Source organism: Pipistrellus hanaki (genome assembly GCF_964339955.1).
Source record: "Pipistrellus hanaki genome assembly, chromosome: 11".
Taxonomy (NCBI): domain Eukaryota; kingdom Metazoa; phylum Chordata; class Mammalia; order Chiroptera; family Vespertilionidae; genus Pipistrellus; species Pipistrellus hanaki.
In genome coordinates, this window is record NC_140513.1 from 17,329,038 (window position 1) to 17,349,076 (window position 20,039).

At 41.0% G+C, this 20,039-nt stretch overlaps 1 protein-coding gene across 1 annotated transcript in view; it reads left to right on the forward strand.

Annotated features, from left to right (window-relative positions):
* Positions 1–19,819, forward strand: part of TMEM245 (transmembrane protein 245) — a 66,049-nt gene extending 46,230 nt beyond the window's left edge. The window contains exons 14-17 of the mRNA XM_084899313.1: positions 2,170–2,270; positions 4,226–4,400; positions 6,157–6,351; positions 14,844–19,819. Of these exons, the coding sequence (XP_084755439.1) occupies positions 2,170–2,270; positions 4,226–4,400; positions 6,157–6,351; positions 14,844–14,889 (517 nt within the window). The 3' untranslated portion in view covers positions 14,890–19,819. The remainder of the gene's footprint in view (positions 1–2,169; positions 2,271–4,225; positions 4,401–6,156; positions 6,352–14,843) is intronic.
* The last annotated feature ends 220 nt before the right edge of the window (positions 19,820–20,039 follow it).

Consider the following 20,039-nt stretch of genomic DNA (forward strand, 5'->3'; position numbering starts at 1 on the left):
GTGCCTTAGTGAGAAAATCGTGAACAATCAATATTCTCAAAGACAGAAAAAGAGGACCATGCTGTTTCCTGCAAGCGGTCCTTTTTGGATTGAGTGTTGCCTCTTTGCCACCCCAGCAGATGATTCAGTTGTGACATTCTACTGTACCTGTGATGTCAACTTACTTTTGGCTTAACATTTCTTAAATAACGTAAGGTTGATGGAAGCACTACAACTATATCTTTTCTCATCAACTCCCCCCCCCGTTCTAGTCAAATTCTGTACCTTTTTTCTTAGACTTAATTCTCATTAATTTCTCTGTGGTATTTGGTCTGTTATTATCCTCTCCTTTTCAAAAGCTGCTTTTTCCCTTGGTCTCTGGGAATACCACACTCCAGCGGTTTTCTTCCCACTCCAGAAACGATTTCGTTATCTCTGGCTGGTGTTTATTTGTCTCTGGTCCCTTGGAGCGCACAGCCCATTGCCCCATTTTCTCCAGGCTTTCCCCTCGGGATAGCTTATCTGTTTCTGTGAGTAACCCGTTCTGGCGTATCTCTCTTAGGCCTCGTCTCTTATTTCCAGCTACCTCATCTTCCTTTTTTTCCTAACCATTGCCCAAACTAAATGTGTTCCCTTTTCTTCCATGGCCCCTCCATGCTGGGCTTCTCCATGTCTTTGAGACACTGCCAGTTCTTTCCCCTTGCCGTTTTCCTTTTCCTCTGTCTCCTCTATTCAGTTACTACTTACATTTTTTATATTTCCTGTGGGCCATCTCCACTCCTTTCCGTCTTTTTGACACCACTTTAATCTGTGAACTTATTGTCAGAGGTCACATGGCACTTTTAAGAACTTCTTGAGTGAAAGCTGCTGGTCAGGGTGCCAAAGAAGGTTTCACATTTGGGGAGCCACTGTCACAATCCGTGTCTCCAAACCCTATTAAATGACTGAATCAGGAGGTCCCAGAGCTTGACTGCTCTGACATGACAGGAAACCTCTTGGGCTACTTTGGAAAAGCTTTCCTTTCGTGGGTTCAGTGCCATCTTTGCTGCGCCAGCCTCTGCTTTTTCCATTGCAGGGAGCTTTTCCTTCTCATGAGTATGTGAGCGTTCCTCTCCCATGCCCTCCAGAATCCTGGTTTTTGTAATTTTGTGATGCCTTGCGATAACTTAAAATTTGCTGCTCCTGACGCCGTACTGTCTTAATAATTTTCCACTTGAAAAGCACAAATGGAGTGCCTGAGACTGCCCTTTTTTTGTACTTCATTCCTACTAATCACCGAATATGTGCATCTGTTTTTACCCCATATATATATGTATTAGAAACCCAGTGCACAAAATCGCCCAGCCCCACCCGCTGCCCTGCCATGCTCACAGCCCTGCCCACCAGCCCCAGTCTTTGGTCTTTATAGCTTTAGGACCACGGGTTTTTGATAGATAGATAGATAGATAGGTATTTTATTTTTTTAGGGCATATGACTTAGGGAGATTTTATTTATTTTATTTTTCTTTATTGACTAAGGTATTACACATGTGTCCTTAACATCCCATTGCCCCCACACCTCTTGTATTTTTGTCTCTGATTTTACTTTGGAGTTAATATGTTTGGTTTTCTTTTTACTCTTTTTTTCTTTCTTTCTTTCATAAATTCTCTCCCAATGACATGCATTCTTTGATAGTTAGCATCTGCAGAAGTTACTTTGTGGGCTTGGTTGAATAGTTGAAGAAATGTGGGGAATTTTGTTAACAGAAGGAAGGCTGCTAAGTACAAGTTCTGTTATCCCTCCCTTGCTCTTCCCAAAGGGGAGGGTGCTCACGGCCTAGAGGTCTTAGAGTTTAACTGTATCCTCAGAAATACGATGTTCACGCTTAATTTTCTTTTCACTTGTTTTGGCAGTAAAAGGTCTGCTTTAGAAGTGAAAAGTTGATTCATTATCTCAGTGTGTAAGGTATTTAAAGGTGTTTTAGTCCACTTATCTTTTCATCAGAAAGAAATGTAAAGAGTAGTTTAGAAAACATTTCTGGGTTTTAAAAGAAGTCTTTATGTTTTGTTAGAATGAAAACAGCATTCTCAGGCATTGGAAAAATTGAAGCTGTTAACAGATTTGTAACCCGAAGCCTAGAAGCCTAGAAATAGTGATTTTTCTGAAATACTATGTTTACTTACTTTTCCTTTTATCTTTGGGCCTTCTAGAGGGGTGTTTGATGCTTCCCTCAAAATGGCTGGCTTCTATGGATTGTATACCTGGCTGACTCACACTATATTTGGCATCAATATTGTCTTCATACCATCAGGTAACGACTGTGTCATAACTTTCACTGCCCTCTACTTAAGAAAAGTTCAGCCTTTTTGCATACATTGGGAAGTGTCATATTCCCCAAATTGAAAATACTAAAATTTTGAGATCGAATCTAGTCCAAATTAGGAACAGAAATACAATTTGTCATGTTAATTTATTGCTGTATCCCCAGAAGCTAGAATAATACCCAGCACATAGGAAGCACTGTGTACTATTGGTTGAATGAATGAATGTCTTATCACTAAGCACACCACCAACCATAATTGGCACTCAATAAGTGTTTGAACTGAACTGATTGGCAGGAAGCAGTGAGTTGGTCAAATAGCTTTGCCCCATGAAGGAGATTGTCCTTTGGGCAAGATGAATGCTTCTAAAGGCCTGCAAACTGTCCCCACACCTCTTGAGGTCTGTTCTGATAATACCCACATTCCATACGCACCAGGATGGTTTAATGACCATCTTTTACTTTTCTGTGTTATCTCTGCTCCTCTCCTTCCACTTTTTCTACCTTTATTTCTGTGGCTGCTTGTCTTCCTAAATATATCTGCCTTCCACATTTGCCTCTACCACCAGTTTTTTCTACTCGGGTCTGTGCTCCCATCCTCCTTTACATTCCCAAGTTCATTCAGGTTGTTCCCTACTTTGTTTTTCACATAGCCATCCTCTGACAGCACATGGAGGTTGTTCATGACAGCCCTATGAGGCAGGCAGGGCAGGTAATGTCCCTGTCATATAGATGGGAAACCAAAGTTTTCCAAGTCACAGGGCTGGTTCATGGTTAGGACCAGAATTGGAATCCACGTCTGCTTGACTTTTAATCAGGAGAGCCCATGTCTCTGTAGAGTGCTTTATAAATCTTTTTAAAAAAATATATATTTTATTGATTTTGTACAGAAAGGAAGGGAGAGAGATAGAGAGTTAAAAACATCGATGAGAGAGAGTCATCGATCAGCTGCCTCTTGCACACTCCTTACTGGGGATATGCCCGCAACCAAGGTACATGCCCTTGACCGAAATCAAACCCAGGTCCCTTCAGTCCCCAAGCCGACGCTCTATCCATTGAGCCAAACCGGTTTGGTTCTGTAGAGTGCTTTAATGTGATGTTCTGGAAGGAGACAAGCTTCAGTAAGATCCTCAACAAGCTGGGTGTTTTGTTATTTTTAAATTACATTTCTTTTTTTTTAAATTAGAATCAAGGTAAAGACTAATACTCATATCTGAGCTATAGAAACTGATTTGGCTTTGGACTCAGTACCAATTTTGACCAATGTTCTATAGCGATGTTATAGGAGTGTATATTAATTAACTAGCCATTGGTTCAAAATAACCACAAGATACAGAAATTTAGTTGCTAAAAAATAGATTTATGAAGTAGACACACATTTTAGAAAGATTTTCAATATCAAGTTTTAAGATTTCAGACCATTTACCGTATTTTTCGGACCATAAGACGCACCGGACCATAAGACGCACCAGTTTTTAGAGAAGGGAAATGAAGAAAAAAAGATTCTGAAACATATAGTGTCCTAAAATATTTTATGTGCATTAAAACCCAACATCACAGTCATAAGCACATGTAATCAACCCTGTAAAGTAAACAGCAGCATTTAGAACCATTTTAGAGCCGGGCAAGCACACACAGACCACACAGAGCCGGGCAAGTAAAAAAACTTTTTTTTTACAGTATATGTGTAGGCTGTATTTGGACCATAAGACGCAGGGACTTTTTCCCCCCACTTCTGGGGGGGGGAAAGTGCGTCTTATGGTCCGAAAAATACGGTAACTAGCAAACTTAGTTAAACAAGGACATAGCTTTCCCTGAAATTTTGAGTTGCTGTTTAACTTGTTTTGGTAGAAATTTTCAAATGGGAGGAGTTAGTGTTCAGGTTCTGCTGTGTTGCTGTTTTGCTGATGATGTTCAGTTGCATTTCTTAATTAATCTCTTACCAGCTTTAGCAGCCATCCTTGGAGCAGTACCATTTCTGGGGACATACTGGGCAGCAATCCCTGCAGTTCTAGACCTGTGGCTTACACAAGGCCTAGGATGCAAAGCCGTCTTACTGCTGGTTTTTCATCTCTTGCCAACATACTTTGTAGATACTGCCATCTATTCTGATATTTCGGGGTAAGTATCCTATAGAGCTTCCAGGTATCATGTCCAGGGATTTCTGTGGCATTTTTAAAGGAGAGTTTTTATATTTCTTTTGGAGATGGGAGAAAGGGCAGGGGGTGGGAGTTTTTAGTGAAGTAACAGTCTGTGTTCTCCACTATGTAATCAGAGTTTAATTTAATATAATTAATATTGTTTGCAAGGTATTTTGGTATTTTGTAAGTATAATTTATAATAAAAAACACCCCGAGTTAAAACAAAAATGTGAACAATTTAACCTAAGAAACATATTACTAGATGTACATTAAATATTCAAAGTAACAAGTTTGTGATTATTTTCAGAAAGTCTTTGCTTTTGGAGAAAAGACATTATTAAGTTGTATGTCTGGTGATTTCCACGTAAAACCAAATCTCAAGCTAAATATTTGACAAACAGCTCTCTTATTTAAGATGTTAGATAGTATGGTTGTTTGATGGGGACAGGTTAAATTTAAAACTTGAGCCACATAATATCAAAGTGTGTGTGTGTGTGTGTGTGTGTGTGTGTGTGTATGTGTATGTGTGTGTGTGTAGTAGATTTTGATATTTTAGGTTCTGCTGTGTTGCTCTTTTGCTGATGATGTTCATTTAGTTATATATTCAGATTCACATTGTTTATGAGAATCTGGGATGTCACCAGATGTTGAATTTTAATCAGCTTCTTAAATTCAGGATACAGCCTACTGAGACTATCATACTAGTAGTAAGTTTTCTTTCAGTAAAACTTATCATCACAATAAGGTTAGATGTGGTCTGAAGAGTACACCCTTCAGCTAATTTGAAATTATATAAGGACAAGTTATTTACAAAAATATTTATGTTACGATTCATTAACAGTAGCAAACTTACAGTTATGAAGTAGCAACGAAAATAATTTTCTGGTTGGGGGTCACCACAACATGAGGAACTGTATTAAAGGGTCATGGCATTAGAAAGGTTGAGAACCACTGTTCTAGGGTATATAGCTATTTGCCCCTCACTAAATTGTTATAGCTATGTGTGTTTAAAAACTAGAAACAAACAACATACCTTTTTCCAGTTCCCCTCACGGCAGCGGCCCTTGTTATCATTATCATTGTGCTGTGCTGCTATAATCTATCATTTTGTTCCATTTATGTCAGTGATATTGTGATATGCTGGAGGTCAATTATGACTCTCTTGTGAAGTAAAAATCTTGGGTTTTCCAACAGATCTTTTCGTCATGAGGTTTTTTAGCAGTACCTACACTAAAAACTATACTTTTGGGAGTTGCCAAGAAGTCTAACCTATGATAACAGGGAGGCTCTTATATTGTCATCATCTTTAAAAAACCATAATTAATTAATTAATTAATTACTAAATTGGGCTCGCTTAATTGTTCTTCATGGAGGTAAACTTAACAGGTGACTGATATAACCAATCGCAAGCCGGCATTAACCCACTTCAGGCAGCCACGTAGTGCGTGCAAGGTTCCTACCTGTTAACATTACTGACTTCACTCCTTCAGTTGCTGGACCTATATGAAAGGCAGAGGTCAGACATGTTATGTAAACAAGAAAATTCTTCCGTCTCAATGCTATTACAGTGTTCAGTTATCCACATTGAGACAATCTGAAGAGAGCGGTAACATACTAGCAGTCAAAGGCCTGGTGTATTGGAGAATGACTGGTGTGTTAGAGAATGTGATACAGATTTACTCCAGGGTTTGTGTTTGTTAGAAGCCATGAGCCAATCTGTGTGCTCTTTTCTCCAGAGGCGGCCATCCTTACCTGACAGGCCTGGCCGTGGCTGGCGGAGCATACTACCTGGGCCTGGAAGGAGCAATCATCGGGCCCATACTTCTCTGCATCCTTGTGGTCGCTTCCAACATCTACAGTGCCATGCTAGTGAGTCCCACGAACTCCGTGCCCATGGCAAACCAGACTCCGTGGCCTGCTCAGAGTCAGCGGTGAGTTCAAGCGGGATCATCTCTGCCTTCTTGACCCGAGTGGCCTGGCAGGATAGAGGTGTTTCAGCACCTACACTCTGGTCATTTATCTTCTAAAACTGCCATAGAGATTTCCATGTCTGCTGTTTTATTTTATTTTTCAGTCTGGTTTATTTTCTATAATCCATAACAAATTACCACTAATTTAGTGATTTTAAGCAGCATACGTTTATTATAGTCGTCCCCACGGGTCAGGAGTCCAGGCACAATTCAGCTGGTCTTCTGCCTGGAGTCTGACAAGGCCACAGTCAAGGGGCCAGCTGCAGCTGGGGTTTTTATGGATGGATTGGGGTCTTCTACCAAGCTCGTTCATTATTGGCAGAATTATTTCCTTGCACTTGTGGAACTGAGGCGTGCAGCTCCTGTAGGCCATTTCTCCAGCCATTCATACAGGGATGTTTGCTTCCTCAAGGCCAGCTGGAGAGTGTTTTTCTGACTTCTGTCTCTGCTAAAAACCTTTTAAAAAGCTCACCTTATTAAGCCTGCCCCACCCGTCATACTTCTGATTAAAGCCAACTGAGACCTTAGTTATATCTGTAAAAGCTCTTCATTTTTATAGTATTAACACAAACATGATATCAAAGACCAGATATTTTGGGCTCTTGAGTCAAGAGCTGTGAGTGGGTTAAGTATGTTACCACAATAAATCTGGTAGGGCCATTGCCTTGTGCAGCCTTTGGTGACATTGCTTTGCGGTTCCCTTTTTGGGCCAGTAAATTCCTCAGAGAAAGATCTTCTAATCTTTTGCCTAGAGGTTGATGGCATGTTCAAGATATAAGCATTCACTCAATTACTTTTCTTTTCCCACTGGACTGTGGTTGCTGCCATTGCAGGGGCCATGTCAGTTTTAGTAGCTGATGTATCCACAGCACCTGTTCACAGTGTTTTGAACTTGGAATGTGTTCACTTCCTAGTGGAAGGAACGAATGGGCTGTGAAGCAATAGTCTCTACTGAGGCATGAGCTGTGGAACGTTTGGCTTCTCCTGGGAATTGATGTTACTGTGTGATAACAGCAGGTGGATGGTTGCATTTCATTAGGCAGACTTACCTTCTAGCTGCAGATGCAGGCACCGGGGACTGAAAAGACCCATTTGAAGACTCTTTCTATGTACTGCCATCTGTCTGCAGACGGATGACCAACTGTCCAGCTAAGGAGAGATGTAGGAAAGTGGTTTCTTTAATGAGTATATACTAAGAAGTCGTATATACTTCCCTCCCTTTAGTGTGAATGCAGCAGCATGTGCTGTGGTGAATGTCGCGCAGCATTGGGCTTCCGACAGCTTCGGGCTGATTAAGTCATAATCAGAACCTATCCCTTTCTCTTCTCTGTAACACTGGGGCTGTTTGAAAGGATAAAAACACTCCTGCAATCATATGGCTTGGAGTGCTTTCTTGATATTTGGACAGGACAATCAGACTTGATTTGATGTATGCATTTCACTCCTACCAAAGGCTGAGCAGCAATCTCTGAATATCCAAGCTCAGAAAACCCTGTAAGGAGGAAGCAGGAGACTACCCCAGGAACTTCCAGGAATGCTGTTCTCGGCATCGTTTTCCATTGCCTTCTGTCACACCCGACCCTCCCAGAGGTGACGATCAAATGTGGTCCTTTAGGAGCTCAGCTTTGTCTTTCTCTAGGGAAGAATGATTACTGACTCATTGCTGTTTTGAAGAGTTGTTTTGTTTTAGTTTTCCATGTTTGTGAAAAATGAGATATAAAGATGTTCTTCAAAAACTTTACAGCGCCTGCCCTAACTAATTTGGCTCAGTGGATAGAGCGTTGGCCTGCGGACTAGTGGGCCCCGGGTTTGATTCCAGTCAAGGGCTCATGCTCCAGTTGCGGGCTCGATCCCCAGTGTGGGGTGTGCAGGAGGCAGCCTACCGATGATTCTCTCTCATCATTAATATTTCCGAAATTAATAAAAATATATTTTAAAAAAACAAAACATTACAGCTCCTGCAGACCTTTACATTAAACCTCAGAATTTCAGTTGGGATGTACTTTCCATCATCTTAGTTTGGTATAATGAGGGGGGAAGAGAGAAATCTGGTTACTAGGGAGCTACTGGACTCAACCTCTGCTGACTGTTGCCTCTCCTTTGACTCTGTTGCTGGCACATTTCTTGAATCTGTGCAGCCCTCTGTGTTCCCTGTGGGGTGATCCAGCGCTGGGGTTACCCTCAGGGGCCTTTTCCCCCGCCCCTGCCTCTCTAGTCTGGTTCCCCATATGGTCTACTTTCCATAGTGCCGCTAAGGGAGACTAAAGTTTACCACCCAAAATATACCTTTTGGGATATGATTTTAAGCTAGTTATTAAGAAACAGAAGACTCAGAAAGAACCTTTGACTTTTCCCTCCTTACCAATCTAAAGGAATTCAGATAGAAAAACCTGCTTGAAGGAAAGGAACATCACCTTAGCATCTTATTACACACTAAATGTGGCAGACAGGCAGACAGTTAGCAAAGCCTGTGTGTTGAGTCTCCTTCTGAGCCACACTGTCTCCGGGTGGCCCAGCAGGAATTGGTTACCAGGGGTTTGCCCCCTCTCGGCTACCTATGAATTACCTGCGTTTCCTTTGAAATCCCAAACCCCTGCCTCCCCTCCTTTGTCCAGAGTGGCATGTCATCCTCCGGTGTCCTGTGTATCTTTGGATCTCTTATATCTTATGACACTCCAAGCGTACACCTGTAATAAATTGTAGACACGGTTCCTGTTGCTCTTTCTTATATTAATTTGATTGTTAGTGCAGTTAGAAGAATTTAGAGGCGGGAGTGTTGCCAGTGGAAATGGGGTCCTCTCATGGACTCAAAAAGGAAAGCTTTCTGGGTGCCCACATATGGGAGGGTCAGGGGTAGTGGTAGGATTTATTGTAGAAGCAAAAACATTGTGAAACAAGTCCAGCCTTGTCTTCATCGGGCTCAGAGCAAAAGCCAGCCTCCAGGGGGAGGTGCTTCCTCTGTGCTGTTGGTTCCGTTCCGTCCCCATCCCCCTGGGCTAGCTTCTGTTCCCAGCTGTGCCCTGGCTGGCGCTTGGAGTCTGTGGCTGTGGGGCCACAGGTGGCTGATAGGGCTTCGTGGCTGTTATGAAGAGAGAATGTGTAAATAGGGCGAGTGTATGTTGGGGAGGGTAGGGGTGAAGAGAGAAGGAAGGAGAGAGAGAGATCCCACATGCCCTTGTTAGGCTGCTTATATTATTTCGGGCTTGGGAAGGACCAGGCACCCTTTTAGAATAACCAATCCACTTCCCAGTCTTTCTTGGGCTGGCACGGGGCCCTCCCCCTACCCTATCCATTTTCTAGATCTTCTGGGGTGCTCTGTCCCTTATCCAGTCCAGTCCTTTTCCCAGGCTGGGCTCTGCGGCCTTGTGATCACCATCTTAGTTCCTACTGAGCATGCCTCAAAGCAGGAGCACCTCCCCCGTGCCACCTGGCTTCTGTGCCTGTCCCCAGCAGAGGAATGTCTCCTGCTCTTTTTATTCTTCCCCCTTCCCTGGTAACTAGGGATTAGGTCCCCAGGGTGTAGGATGCAGAGGTTCCCTGGGGAGCCTATGAATGCTGCAATTTCCTAGTGAAGCAGGCTTATTATCTCATTCAGCTCCTCAGTTGATGATCTCAACAATGTTGGATTCCCTCTGCTCCCGTTAATATCAGCTACCTATGCTAACACGAGGAAAGTTATTTTTGCACCCCCACAAAGCCTCTCTGGTTTTTCTGAAGCGTAAATGCTATGCTCCTCTGTACTTAAAATTCCCACCGTGGCTTTATATGGCCTTCAAGATAAAATGGAAACTTTTCATGGCTTCTTTCTGTCTGTCTCTGCAGACTCCTCTCTCTGCTGCCCGCCTTACGTTTTATTTTCTAGCCATCTTGAACTTGTTTTAGTTCCCTGAGGTCAGTGTCATCTTTACACTTGTTTTCCCCTCTGTATAGAATGCTACCCGCTTTCTAGCCAAATCCAGTATCATGGTCTATACTTAAAGTGCCTTTTTAATGAAAAGCATTGCTGGGACTCACTGGACTAGGTCAGATGTCCCTGCTGTGTGTCCCCATAGCATGTTGTACTCCTTCTATTGGGACTTAATACACAGTGTATACATGTGCGCTTCGTTAATTGTCTCTCTCACCAGTTGGTAAGCTTTCTGAAAGTAGGAGCTGTGTCTAACTCCTTTACCACTCTTACCATTCCTGGCATGGTGTTTGGCACATAGAAAGTGCTTAGTGAAAATTTGATGAGTTAATAAGTTAGTGAAACTAAGAGAAGATTTGATAAAAAAAAAAAAAAAAAAAAAAAGAATATTGCAGTGTAACCTTGAGGTTGAAAAAGACAGACAGTGCATAGTAAATCTCAGCCTTAGAAGTTTATTCCATATCTGTTAGAAGAGAAGGTATGTGTAATAGTGATGATGTGATATAAAAGTGATCACGGGTTTTGTACCTGTCTGCTGGGGCGGGTTTAGGAAATACACACTCAGCTATGCCCAGCCAATGGAAGTTAAATTCGTCACTTAATGCTCTTCATTAGTTTTTTATTTTCAAATGTTCAAAGTTTATCTGCTTCTCTGGGAGGCCAAAAGTCAACAGCTCCTGAGTTATTAAATCAGAAAAGATTTAAAGATTTACATAAAACTGAATCTTCCTAAAAATCACATTGAAATTTTAGGGGAAGCAGTTCCCCAAACATTTTTCAATGAGCAAAGACTTGTGAATGGGAAACCACACTGCACATTGTTGCCCTTAAAGGAGCTCTAAATGCTCACAGCTGTCCTCTGTCCCCGCTCATCCTGCAAGGCTGGTTCCACCACCCTGGTTCTGAGGAGCATAATAATCCTATGGTTTGGGAAAGAAGACTGTAATTTGGTAGTTTAGATAAGACATTCACCATTTTTAGAAATAATGTCAATGTAGTCTTTATTTCTTTTTCCCCCCCCTGATCTAGAGAGCTGCAATTTTATGAGCCCTCGCAATTAGTTAGCTCCGTGCCTCTTGATGAGGCCAGAAAGAAATCAGAGAAAGACAAATCCCTTATGATTTCACTTACATGCAGAATCTAAAAAAAGAACCGCCCAACTGGAGTAGCTCAGTTGATTGAGCGTCGCCCTGTGCACTGAAGGGTTGCCAATTTGATTCCTTATCAGGGCACATACCTGGGTTGTGGGTTTGATCACCAGTTGGGGCGCATATGGAACGCAGAGGATAGATACCAGTTTCTCTCTCCCTTTTTCTCTCCCTCTCTTTCTTTTTCTCTCTCTTTTTCTCCCTCTTCCCCTTCCTTTCTCTACTAAGCATGTCCTAAGGCGAGGATTAAAAAAATAAGTCCTTTTAAAAAATAAAACCAAACTTACAGATACAGAGAACAGATTGGTAGTTGCAGGAGGTGGGACAGATGCAGGGCAAGTGACCTGATTTTGTTTTGTAATTTTAGTTTAAATAAATTCAATTAAAATGTTTTTTAAAGAAATTATTTCTGCATCTCTATATCATAGAGTTTGTTTTCCAGGAGAAAATTGGAAGGTGGTTTAATATCAATGTTATGCCTATAAGGTTTTACACACACACCACCTTCACCAACCTAAACATCTAAAGAAGAGATAATGTTGAGATGGAAAACTCTCAGTAACTTAAAAAACTCAGTAACTGAGTTTTCTCAGCTTGCTTAATTTAATTTCCTTTCTCCTGAGTGCATTTGGAGGTTTTCTTGGCCTGGAGGGAGCATTGAACAGAAGGTATGAATTTCAACATTAAGGCTAAGCTTACTTGTCAACAGAAGGCAGTCGCCAGGCCAACCACAGTCTTAATCTTATATTATGCCTCTTTGCCTGAGGCAGGACTTTTCATTCATAGTCTGAGGAATTGTCTCATTAGAGATCCAGACTTGCAGGTAACTTAGAAATTTGAAAAGATGTCAGAGATGAATTTAGAAACTTGTTGGGTGTTGGAAATGCTGTTTGGTATTGGCCAGTTTTTGGTTATTGGTTGTGAAGCCTTTCCAGGGGTTCCCAGACTTGAGTACTGCCTGAGATGGTCATCAGACATTTGGTAGTCATCTTAGCCTCTATACAGGTGTTAAAACACAAATTTGGGGGGCGCTATGAAAAATAGGTATATAAATAAATAGGTATCTAGAGCAATGGTTGTGGAGGGGGTAATTTTGCTTCCCTTAAGGGACATTTGGCAATGTCTAGAGATATTTCGATTGTCACAACTGTAATAGAAAAAGGCAGGAATTCTGGTAGACATCTTATAATGCCAACAATGTCAATAGTGATGCTATTGAGAAGCCCTGATTTGATTAAGAGACATATTGATAGGTAGTAATATGTATAAAGTATCTATAATAATAAAAGCGTAATATGTGAGGGAAGCCCGGGTCTCAGGTGCCAGAGGGAAGCTGGTGCCAGCAGCTGGGGGAAGGGAGACCTACTCTTGCCCGAACTTTGTGCCTTGGGCCTCTAGTGTGTACATATATAAATCGTAGTTTGGGGGAATTTTTCTCAGAGTTAAAAGTTATTTAAGGAAACAATTCATTTTGATTCCTAGGCCCATCAGCATATATTCAATATGGTGGTTTTGGCCACATCACACACAAACCCTTTTGAAACGCCAGAGCCAGGAAGCTCACCCATTACTCAAAACTGTTCCTTTGGAAGCAGAACTGTGCTAGTTAGTGGCACGCTTCAGAGGCGTAAGGTACCACCCATTGAAAAAACCTTGAGACAATTGAGCATCCTTGATGTAATCTCTTTCCTGTACCATTTTACCTGCGCCCCTCTTGATTTTTAAGTATTCCCGGCATAAAAGGGTCAGTCTTTAATTTACCTCTGCCCTCTCTAGCTCACCCTCCTAAATATGCATATGAACTGAAAATTGGGAAGACAAAAAATGTACCGGTAAGCGGTGGCATGGAAGTGAATTGCACCTGAAGTTCAAAATTATTTGCTTTGCAAATTTTTAAGTAATTTGTATCTAACGACAACTTTTTGTCATCTTTTGTATCCATAACTCTGAGTGATTAACTGAAGCTTTGTAACACTTTTCTTATATTCTATTTTAGGTCTATTTCTAATGAGAAAGTTAATCTTTTTGATTATAAGGTATGAAAATAAAATGGGCTTTATTTGATAAATAATGTAAGAAGGAACAATGTGATGTAGTGATGTGACTACAAATTAATACAGTATAACTTGAAGACTTTAAAATTGTTTTTGAAAACTAGCTTGTTGAGCTCAGATGTTTTTCTGGGGTCCTGATTGGTGATACTGCTGTAAAGGAGCAAGGTAACTTCTAGCTAAAAGGATGGCAATGAACTTCTGCTTCACACTTGTGCCCTTTAAGATAGATTTAGCTTCATATAGCCCAAAACAAACAAACTCAAAAAACCACTGTCAGTAGAACTCAAATGACTTAAAAGAGCTAGAGGTTGAAAACAGTCCAGAGGCAGGCAGTCCAGGGCTGGTATAACTGTTCCACATCATCCCGCCGAGCCTCCCTCCTTGCTGTTCTGCCAGCCTTGATGTGAGGTCTTTTCCTCTAAGGTGGGTGCTTGGGCTCATGTTCATTGATAAACTCTGACCTGGCCAGTTGGCTGCCATTACAGATGCAGGCCTGACTGGGTGACATAATCCTAGGTTGGCCATATAAATTATGTAGTAAAGGCAAATGAGCTACTACAGTCCTGATGAGCTACTAAGTCTTCAAGTTATACTGTATTAATTTGTAGTCACATAACTACATCACATTGTTCCTTCTTACATTATTTATCAAATAAAGCCTCATAGGTGCAGCACACCACCACTATACAGCCTGGATGCTACCTGCCAGTTGGTGATACGCACTTAGCTTGCCTATGTGGGTCAGACAGTTCAGTACCAGGCAATTTGGTGAAAAGACCTCACCTCATTTCTCCTGCCCTGAACCATATCCCTCAGAGCTTGGACTCTGCTGGGTCCGGTTTCCTGTTTTGTAATAAAACTTACTCACTTGGCTTTTGATCTTTGATATTCCAGTGTTTTTCTCTAATATCCTTGTGTACACTTCTCAGCTGGCTAGAGGGTGGGAGGGAAGATCACCCTTCTCTTTTAAGGACACTGATGAGAAGTCACACTGCTCTTCCACTTTCATCCTATTGACTAGAACATAGTCACATGGTTGTTAATTTCAAGAGAAATACTTTTTTGGATGGAAGATAATGGACTCAGCAAAAAAAACAAACAAAACAAAACTCTGGAGTTCTTGTTACTAGCATACTTTGAAATAATACTCAAAATATCAACTCATGATAATATTAAAGAAAAATGACTCTATAACCTCATCAAGGCTCTCAGATTATAAAAATAAGTTATTATTCCATGGCATTTATTTACTGGTTAGGTGCGGTTTTCCTTTCTTTTATTAGTATCTCATTCCTCCTACCACCTCATTTTCAAAAGCAAAACGAATTTTATTTTTTCTTATAGGACTTTCCGTGACATTTCTGAAGATCTGAAATCTTCAGTGGACTGACACAGCTTCGACTTCAGTGATTTCTCTAGGAAGTTCCACCTTGACTGTGAGTTCAGCTCAGCTGTGTCTCCTGTCCTTTCGGCTGTGCCTGGCACCCAGAGCCGGGGAAAGAAGCGGAGTCTCCTGGCCTTCCTGCAGAACGCGTGGGCAAGAGCGAACTTGCTGTGAGCTGCTTTGCATTTTAAAGCACAGTGTTAGAGCTCCCAGGTGTGGTTTGCTCACCTAACTGTTGCTTACTTAAGAGTTTCAGTGTATACACTGGCACCATGGCTTGAAATTTACCCCCTTTGCTTATCTGTAATATTATAATATGTATTTATAAAGTTATTTTCTAAGAGCCCTAAACTGCCTACACTTAAAAAGGACATACATGTAAGTTTTCTCCTGTTTTAAGAAATCTGTTTATAAACTTTTCTACGACGGTCACTTTTCAACGAAAAGGGCTTTCACTTTGGAGTACGTAGTTGCTTGAGCAGGAAAAATGTGTCTGCTACCCTTTTCCCACAAGGTATGGTCCTCTCTAAGGAAGAACCAGCCGCCCGTGGAAGAGCAGGTGGCTCACTTCAAGTTCAGTTAGTTGTGTGTTGCAACCCAAGGAGAGACAGACTGATTGAAGTTCTCTCTCTCCTTTCTTCTGCCTCCATCCCCACATTGCACTGTTGCCAAATTTCTAAAACTTGGCAGACCAATGGCACTGAAGTGAAATACATGTCCGCTGCTATTAATGGTAACAAGGTGATAGAATTCGTGTGTCATTTTTCTTTTTTCTTTCCAAATGTTTCAAGTGAAAAGATCTCAGGTGCATCAGTACTCTGATTTGTTAAATGTATCCCCGTTTCTCCATTTGGAATTCTGCCACTTGGTTACTTACAGACCAGAAGTTTATATTTATGCAGTATTTTCCCATCACTTAGCACAGTGCCTTGCACATGAGACTCTAGATGAATGCCTGTTGGAAAAACATTGTAATTTCTTGAATTTTATCAGATATCACAATAACCAGGATAGTGCTTTTACATTTTAAAAAGTCTCTTTGCCTGTAATTATTTCACAATTTCACATAACCTTTCATACAGCATTATGTTGTTTTATGACAGTTTCACGCAGATGATGAAGCTAAGGTTCAGAAAACTGACAAACTGAAAGTCATAAAGTTCAGTAAGATTTGACCTCCTACCTTCTGACTCCGTAAGTCTGCAAACTCTGCGTATGCCATAGTGTTTCTTCCACTTCCTTCCAGTTTTCCGTGCTGTGAGATGCTAGTAGAATAGGTGTCCTTGGATTTGTCCTCCTGATACTGAGGGCTGGGAGTAGAACCCAGCTCTTGGCTCTGTGCCCTTGCCATCATATAGGACAGTCCTCAGGCTCTCTCTCTGCCCCCAGGGGAATGTGGAAGAGAAAGGTTTCTTAAGAATCAGAGATCACCGGTTTGGAAAACACTTAAAAGTATAAATTATTTTATCTCAAACACTTTTTCACTAAAAAGCACAGTTCGTATAACTAGTTAAATTTATTCTGATATTAAGAAAAACTCCATTTAGAAGAGAGGCTACCATGAAGTCTTTGTTTATATAGTAGACTATGTGCACATCTCTAATTTTTCCTATGAACCCTTTAACAATTACAATTTGATATAACACCGATGGTACGTTTGTCCACTAATTAATTATTTTCCTTAGTTTGTTGTTTAATCATTTATTCAGTAAAACATTTGCTAAGAGTTTGCCAAACTCTAGGCCCAAGCCAGGCACTGACAGGGTGCTGTAGGGGATAACTCCTAAGCAGGCCTTCTCTTTCGTAAATCTTAGCTAGGTCATGTGTATTGCCAAAATAAAACATTTGCATTAAAGGGGTAAAAAAATAAATAGGGTTTGTATCTGTTAATTGTGTACTGGTAAGTTTATAGCTGTAATTTGCACGCATTCACAAGAGGTAATGTTGTACACAATGAGTTGGGTGCCTGTACAGATTATGCTTTTTCCAAGTGCTTTTAGTGGTCCAAATTGATATTGCAAAAAAACTAAACTTGAGCTAATGTGTGGCTATTGCTGGTTATAATTATTCTTAGTACCAGGTTGGTAGAGGGGGTGGGAAGAGGAGGGGGGACCTCTGAGCTCTAAGAGACTAGGTTAGAGCTGCCAAAATGAGCAGTGATGCAATATCACCCTGGAATAGCAGAAACAGAGGTGCCCTAGTGCTACCCAGGCCTGAGCAGGATTTGAAGTGGCCCCAGCACTCCAGCAGCTGCGGAAGGACGGGGAGGCAGGCCGGCTAGGAGAGGTCTTCCTGGAACCCTCACAAACATGCCCCTAAGGAGTAGTGAGGTTGTGCAGAACCTTCACAGAGCAGAGAGATCAAGTGGTATGAAAAGGTAGGAGTTGCCAGCTCAAGTTTTAAAGATTTTCAGCCCTCAGGTTCTCAGTTGAGATCTGACCCAGAAAGAGGGAGAAAATGCATCGATGAGGTAGAAGTAGCTTCAGTAAAAACTGAGTTCAGAAATCCCATCACAGTGTCTTGCATTTTACAGCTCAATTAAAGATTAGTGTTAAGTTCGCATTCATTATTCAGTTATAAACTAAAGGGAGGAGATAAAAACTCTCCACACAACCCTGCTCCTCTTTTTCTTGGAGAACAGGCGTGTGGAATTCAGCATAAACTCCATATATAAGTCTTCCTGCAGTTCCAAAATTCTTACCATACTCTCTGTTCCTGGAAGTGATCTCTGTCCGACTGCTTTAGATTCCAGTCTTATTTATTTCTTTTCCATTTGCAAGGAATCCTAACACCCCCTTCCATTAAAGGGGGTGAGCTGGCAGAGGGCTCCCTTGACCTCTGAGGCTGGTGTAGAGCGACCCTGGGCCTGGGAGGATACCCGAGAATTGTTATGGAGATGCTATATTTAAACAAACTCTGTAGCTCTTGGAAACGGCAGCTGTTTATTCCAGTTTAAAAGGGCTGCTCCAGGGCTTACAGATAAAATCCTCTGGCTGACCTTGGTCTTAGCAGGAACCCATCAGTGACCCTTCGGACTTCCTAGTACCACTGGTTCTCACTTTCATTGTGTTTAGCATTTCAGGAAGTGTCCCTGCTGGGCAAGAAATACTCAGAAATTCAGGCCATGAGAGTTAGATTAGAGCAAAGTAATTTTTAGATGAGCTATCTAGAGCTTTCCATCCCAGGTTTATAGGAAAAAACCCCTTCGGAACTTACCAGACCGGAGGGTCTCCCAAGACCCTGACAAGAGTTTTACAGTAGGCACTTCACAGTGGAAATAGCTTCTGACGGTAAACCTCCAAATACTAGTTCCAGCTAAAAATAAGTACTTTTGTTTTTATTAACTTGTTGCCTTTATATAGTTTGCGATCAAACTATATCCATTTTACTAATTTACTGAGGACCTGCAAAAAATGTGCATACACTCTGAAACACTGAGCAGGTATCTTTTGATAGACTTGATTGACAGTTCTTTTATTTTTAAACTGTCTCTTGGCATCACTGACCATTCTGTGCTGGAATGGGCCTTATATAATGAGGTGGCTCTGTCATTTCTTAGAGAAGGGAACAAATCCCAAGGTCCAGGCAGCTTTTCTAACACACACAGCCACTTAGTAACAGAATTCAGAGTAGAGCACAGTTCTCTTTTTCTCCCAGTCCTACTTCCCTTTCCCTTTTCCTCCTAGCCAACTAGCTCTTGGAAAAACGTCTTTCTTGTAGCAGTTGTTCAAATGGATGTTATTAGATGGTGTCAGAGAATACAGTGTGCATGGGGAGGGGACGCCAAGGTCATTTAAAACTGAGACATGCTGGGTTGGTTTTCTTTCTGTAGGACTTCTCAGAGTTTTTGACTTGCTAGTATATATTGTGAATTGATGAGGGGGCAAAGACTGGATTTACTTAGACTTATTTGACCTTGAACTGCGGCCCCATGCTTCCTTTTCTCGGAGTATCTCAAAAGTACTACCTTTTGGGAAACATAGCTCTGCAGTGAGTTTACAGCTTTTGTGGAAGACAACCTTAGTGGAATTTCTGAAAGGTAAATATGTTACCATGTTACCCTGTAATCGTAACAAATTTCAAAGTTTACTGAGAATACTAGAAAGAAAACATATTTGCCCTTCGGAACTATATGTATAGAAAGTCTTACCACCTGTGGTGCATAAAATCAGTATTCGTGTTTAGTTTTGCAAGTTTTTCAAGGATCAATTAATGTGCAAATACAGTGGTGATATATTGATATTACATTGTAATAATGCTTTTGTATGGCACTTTATAGTTTTCGGATTGCTTTCATAACAACCCTGTGAGGTAGGCAGGTGTTAAGTATTATCAGATGAGGCACTGGAGGCTCAGAAAGGTTTTTGTGATTTTTTTTCTCCCCCCTGAAGTTTGTAACACAAAGTAATGGAGCCAGAATTCAGTTTCAGAATTTCTGACTCCAAGTCCAGAATTATTCGCACCTGGTTTCTTGTTGTTCTTCCAGCTTTATATTTTACAATGAAAGGTGTGAAAGCAATTCTTAAAAGTAACATCATTTTGGCTCATTATCAAACACTGTTTCTTCTTTATTGCAGTGACTCAAAATTTAACTGCTATTACAGCTATCCCAAAGAAAACCCTCCTTTTCTCCCTTGCACTGCCAATTTGTTTAGGTGACTGGAGTGTGTAACAGGCACCATTTGACTTTGAAACCAAAATTGGATATATAATTGTGATTGCTTATGTAATTTTGGAAAATGTACCATCTCTGCATTCTCAAAGTAGAGATAAGATGGTGGGAAAGTAAAAAAAAGAATATTCTAATACAGTACACCTCTGTTCTCTCACAAATGGTGTTTCTTAGCTTTAACTTACTTTGACAACCTACTGATATAAGTACTTTGTAAATGTAAAATATTTATATTTTGAAATAAAATAACTGGTGTTGAATGAATCTGGTGGTAAACTTAGTCTCATTTATGTTGAGAAATTTGATCTTTTGTGAAGCCAGACTTTTACAAATACACTGTCTCTTGGGTCTTAATCTCCTCCTTTGGCACCACTGCTTACACTGAAGTTTTATGAAATAAGGGTCACTTACAAAGGAAGATGCATGTGGGGAGTGGATGCTGGGCATCTTAAAAAGGTAAAAGGATCCAAGGCTGAGGTTGGAA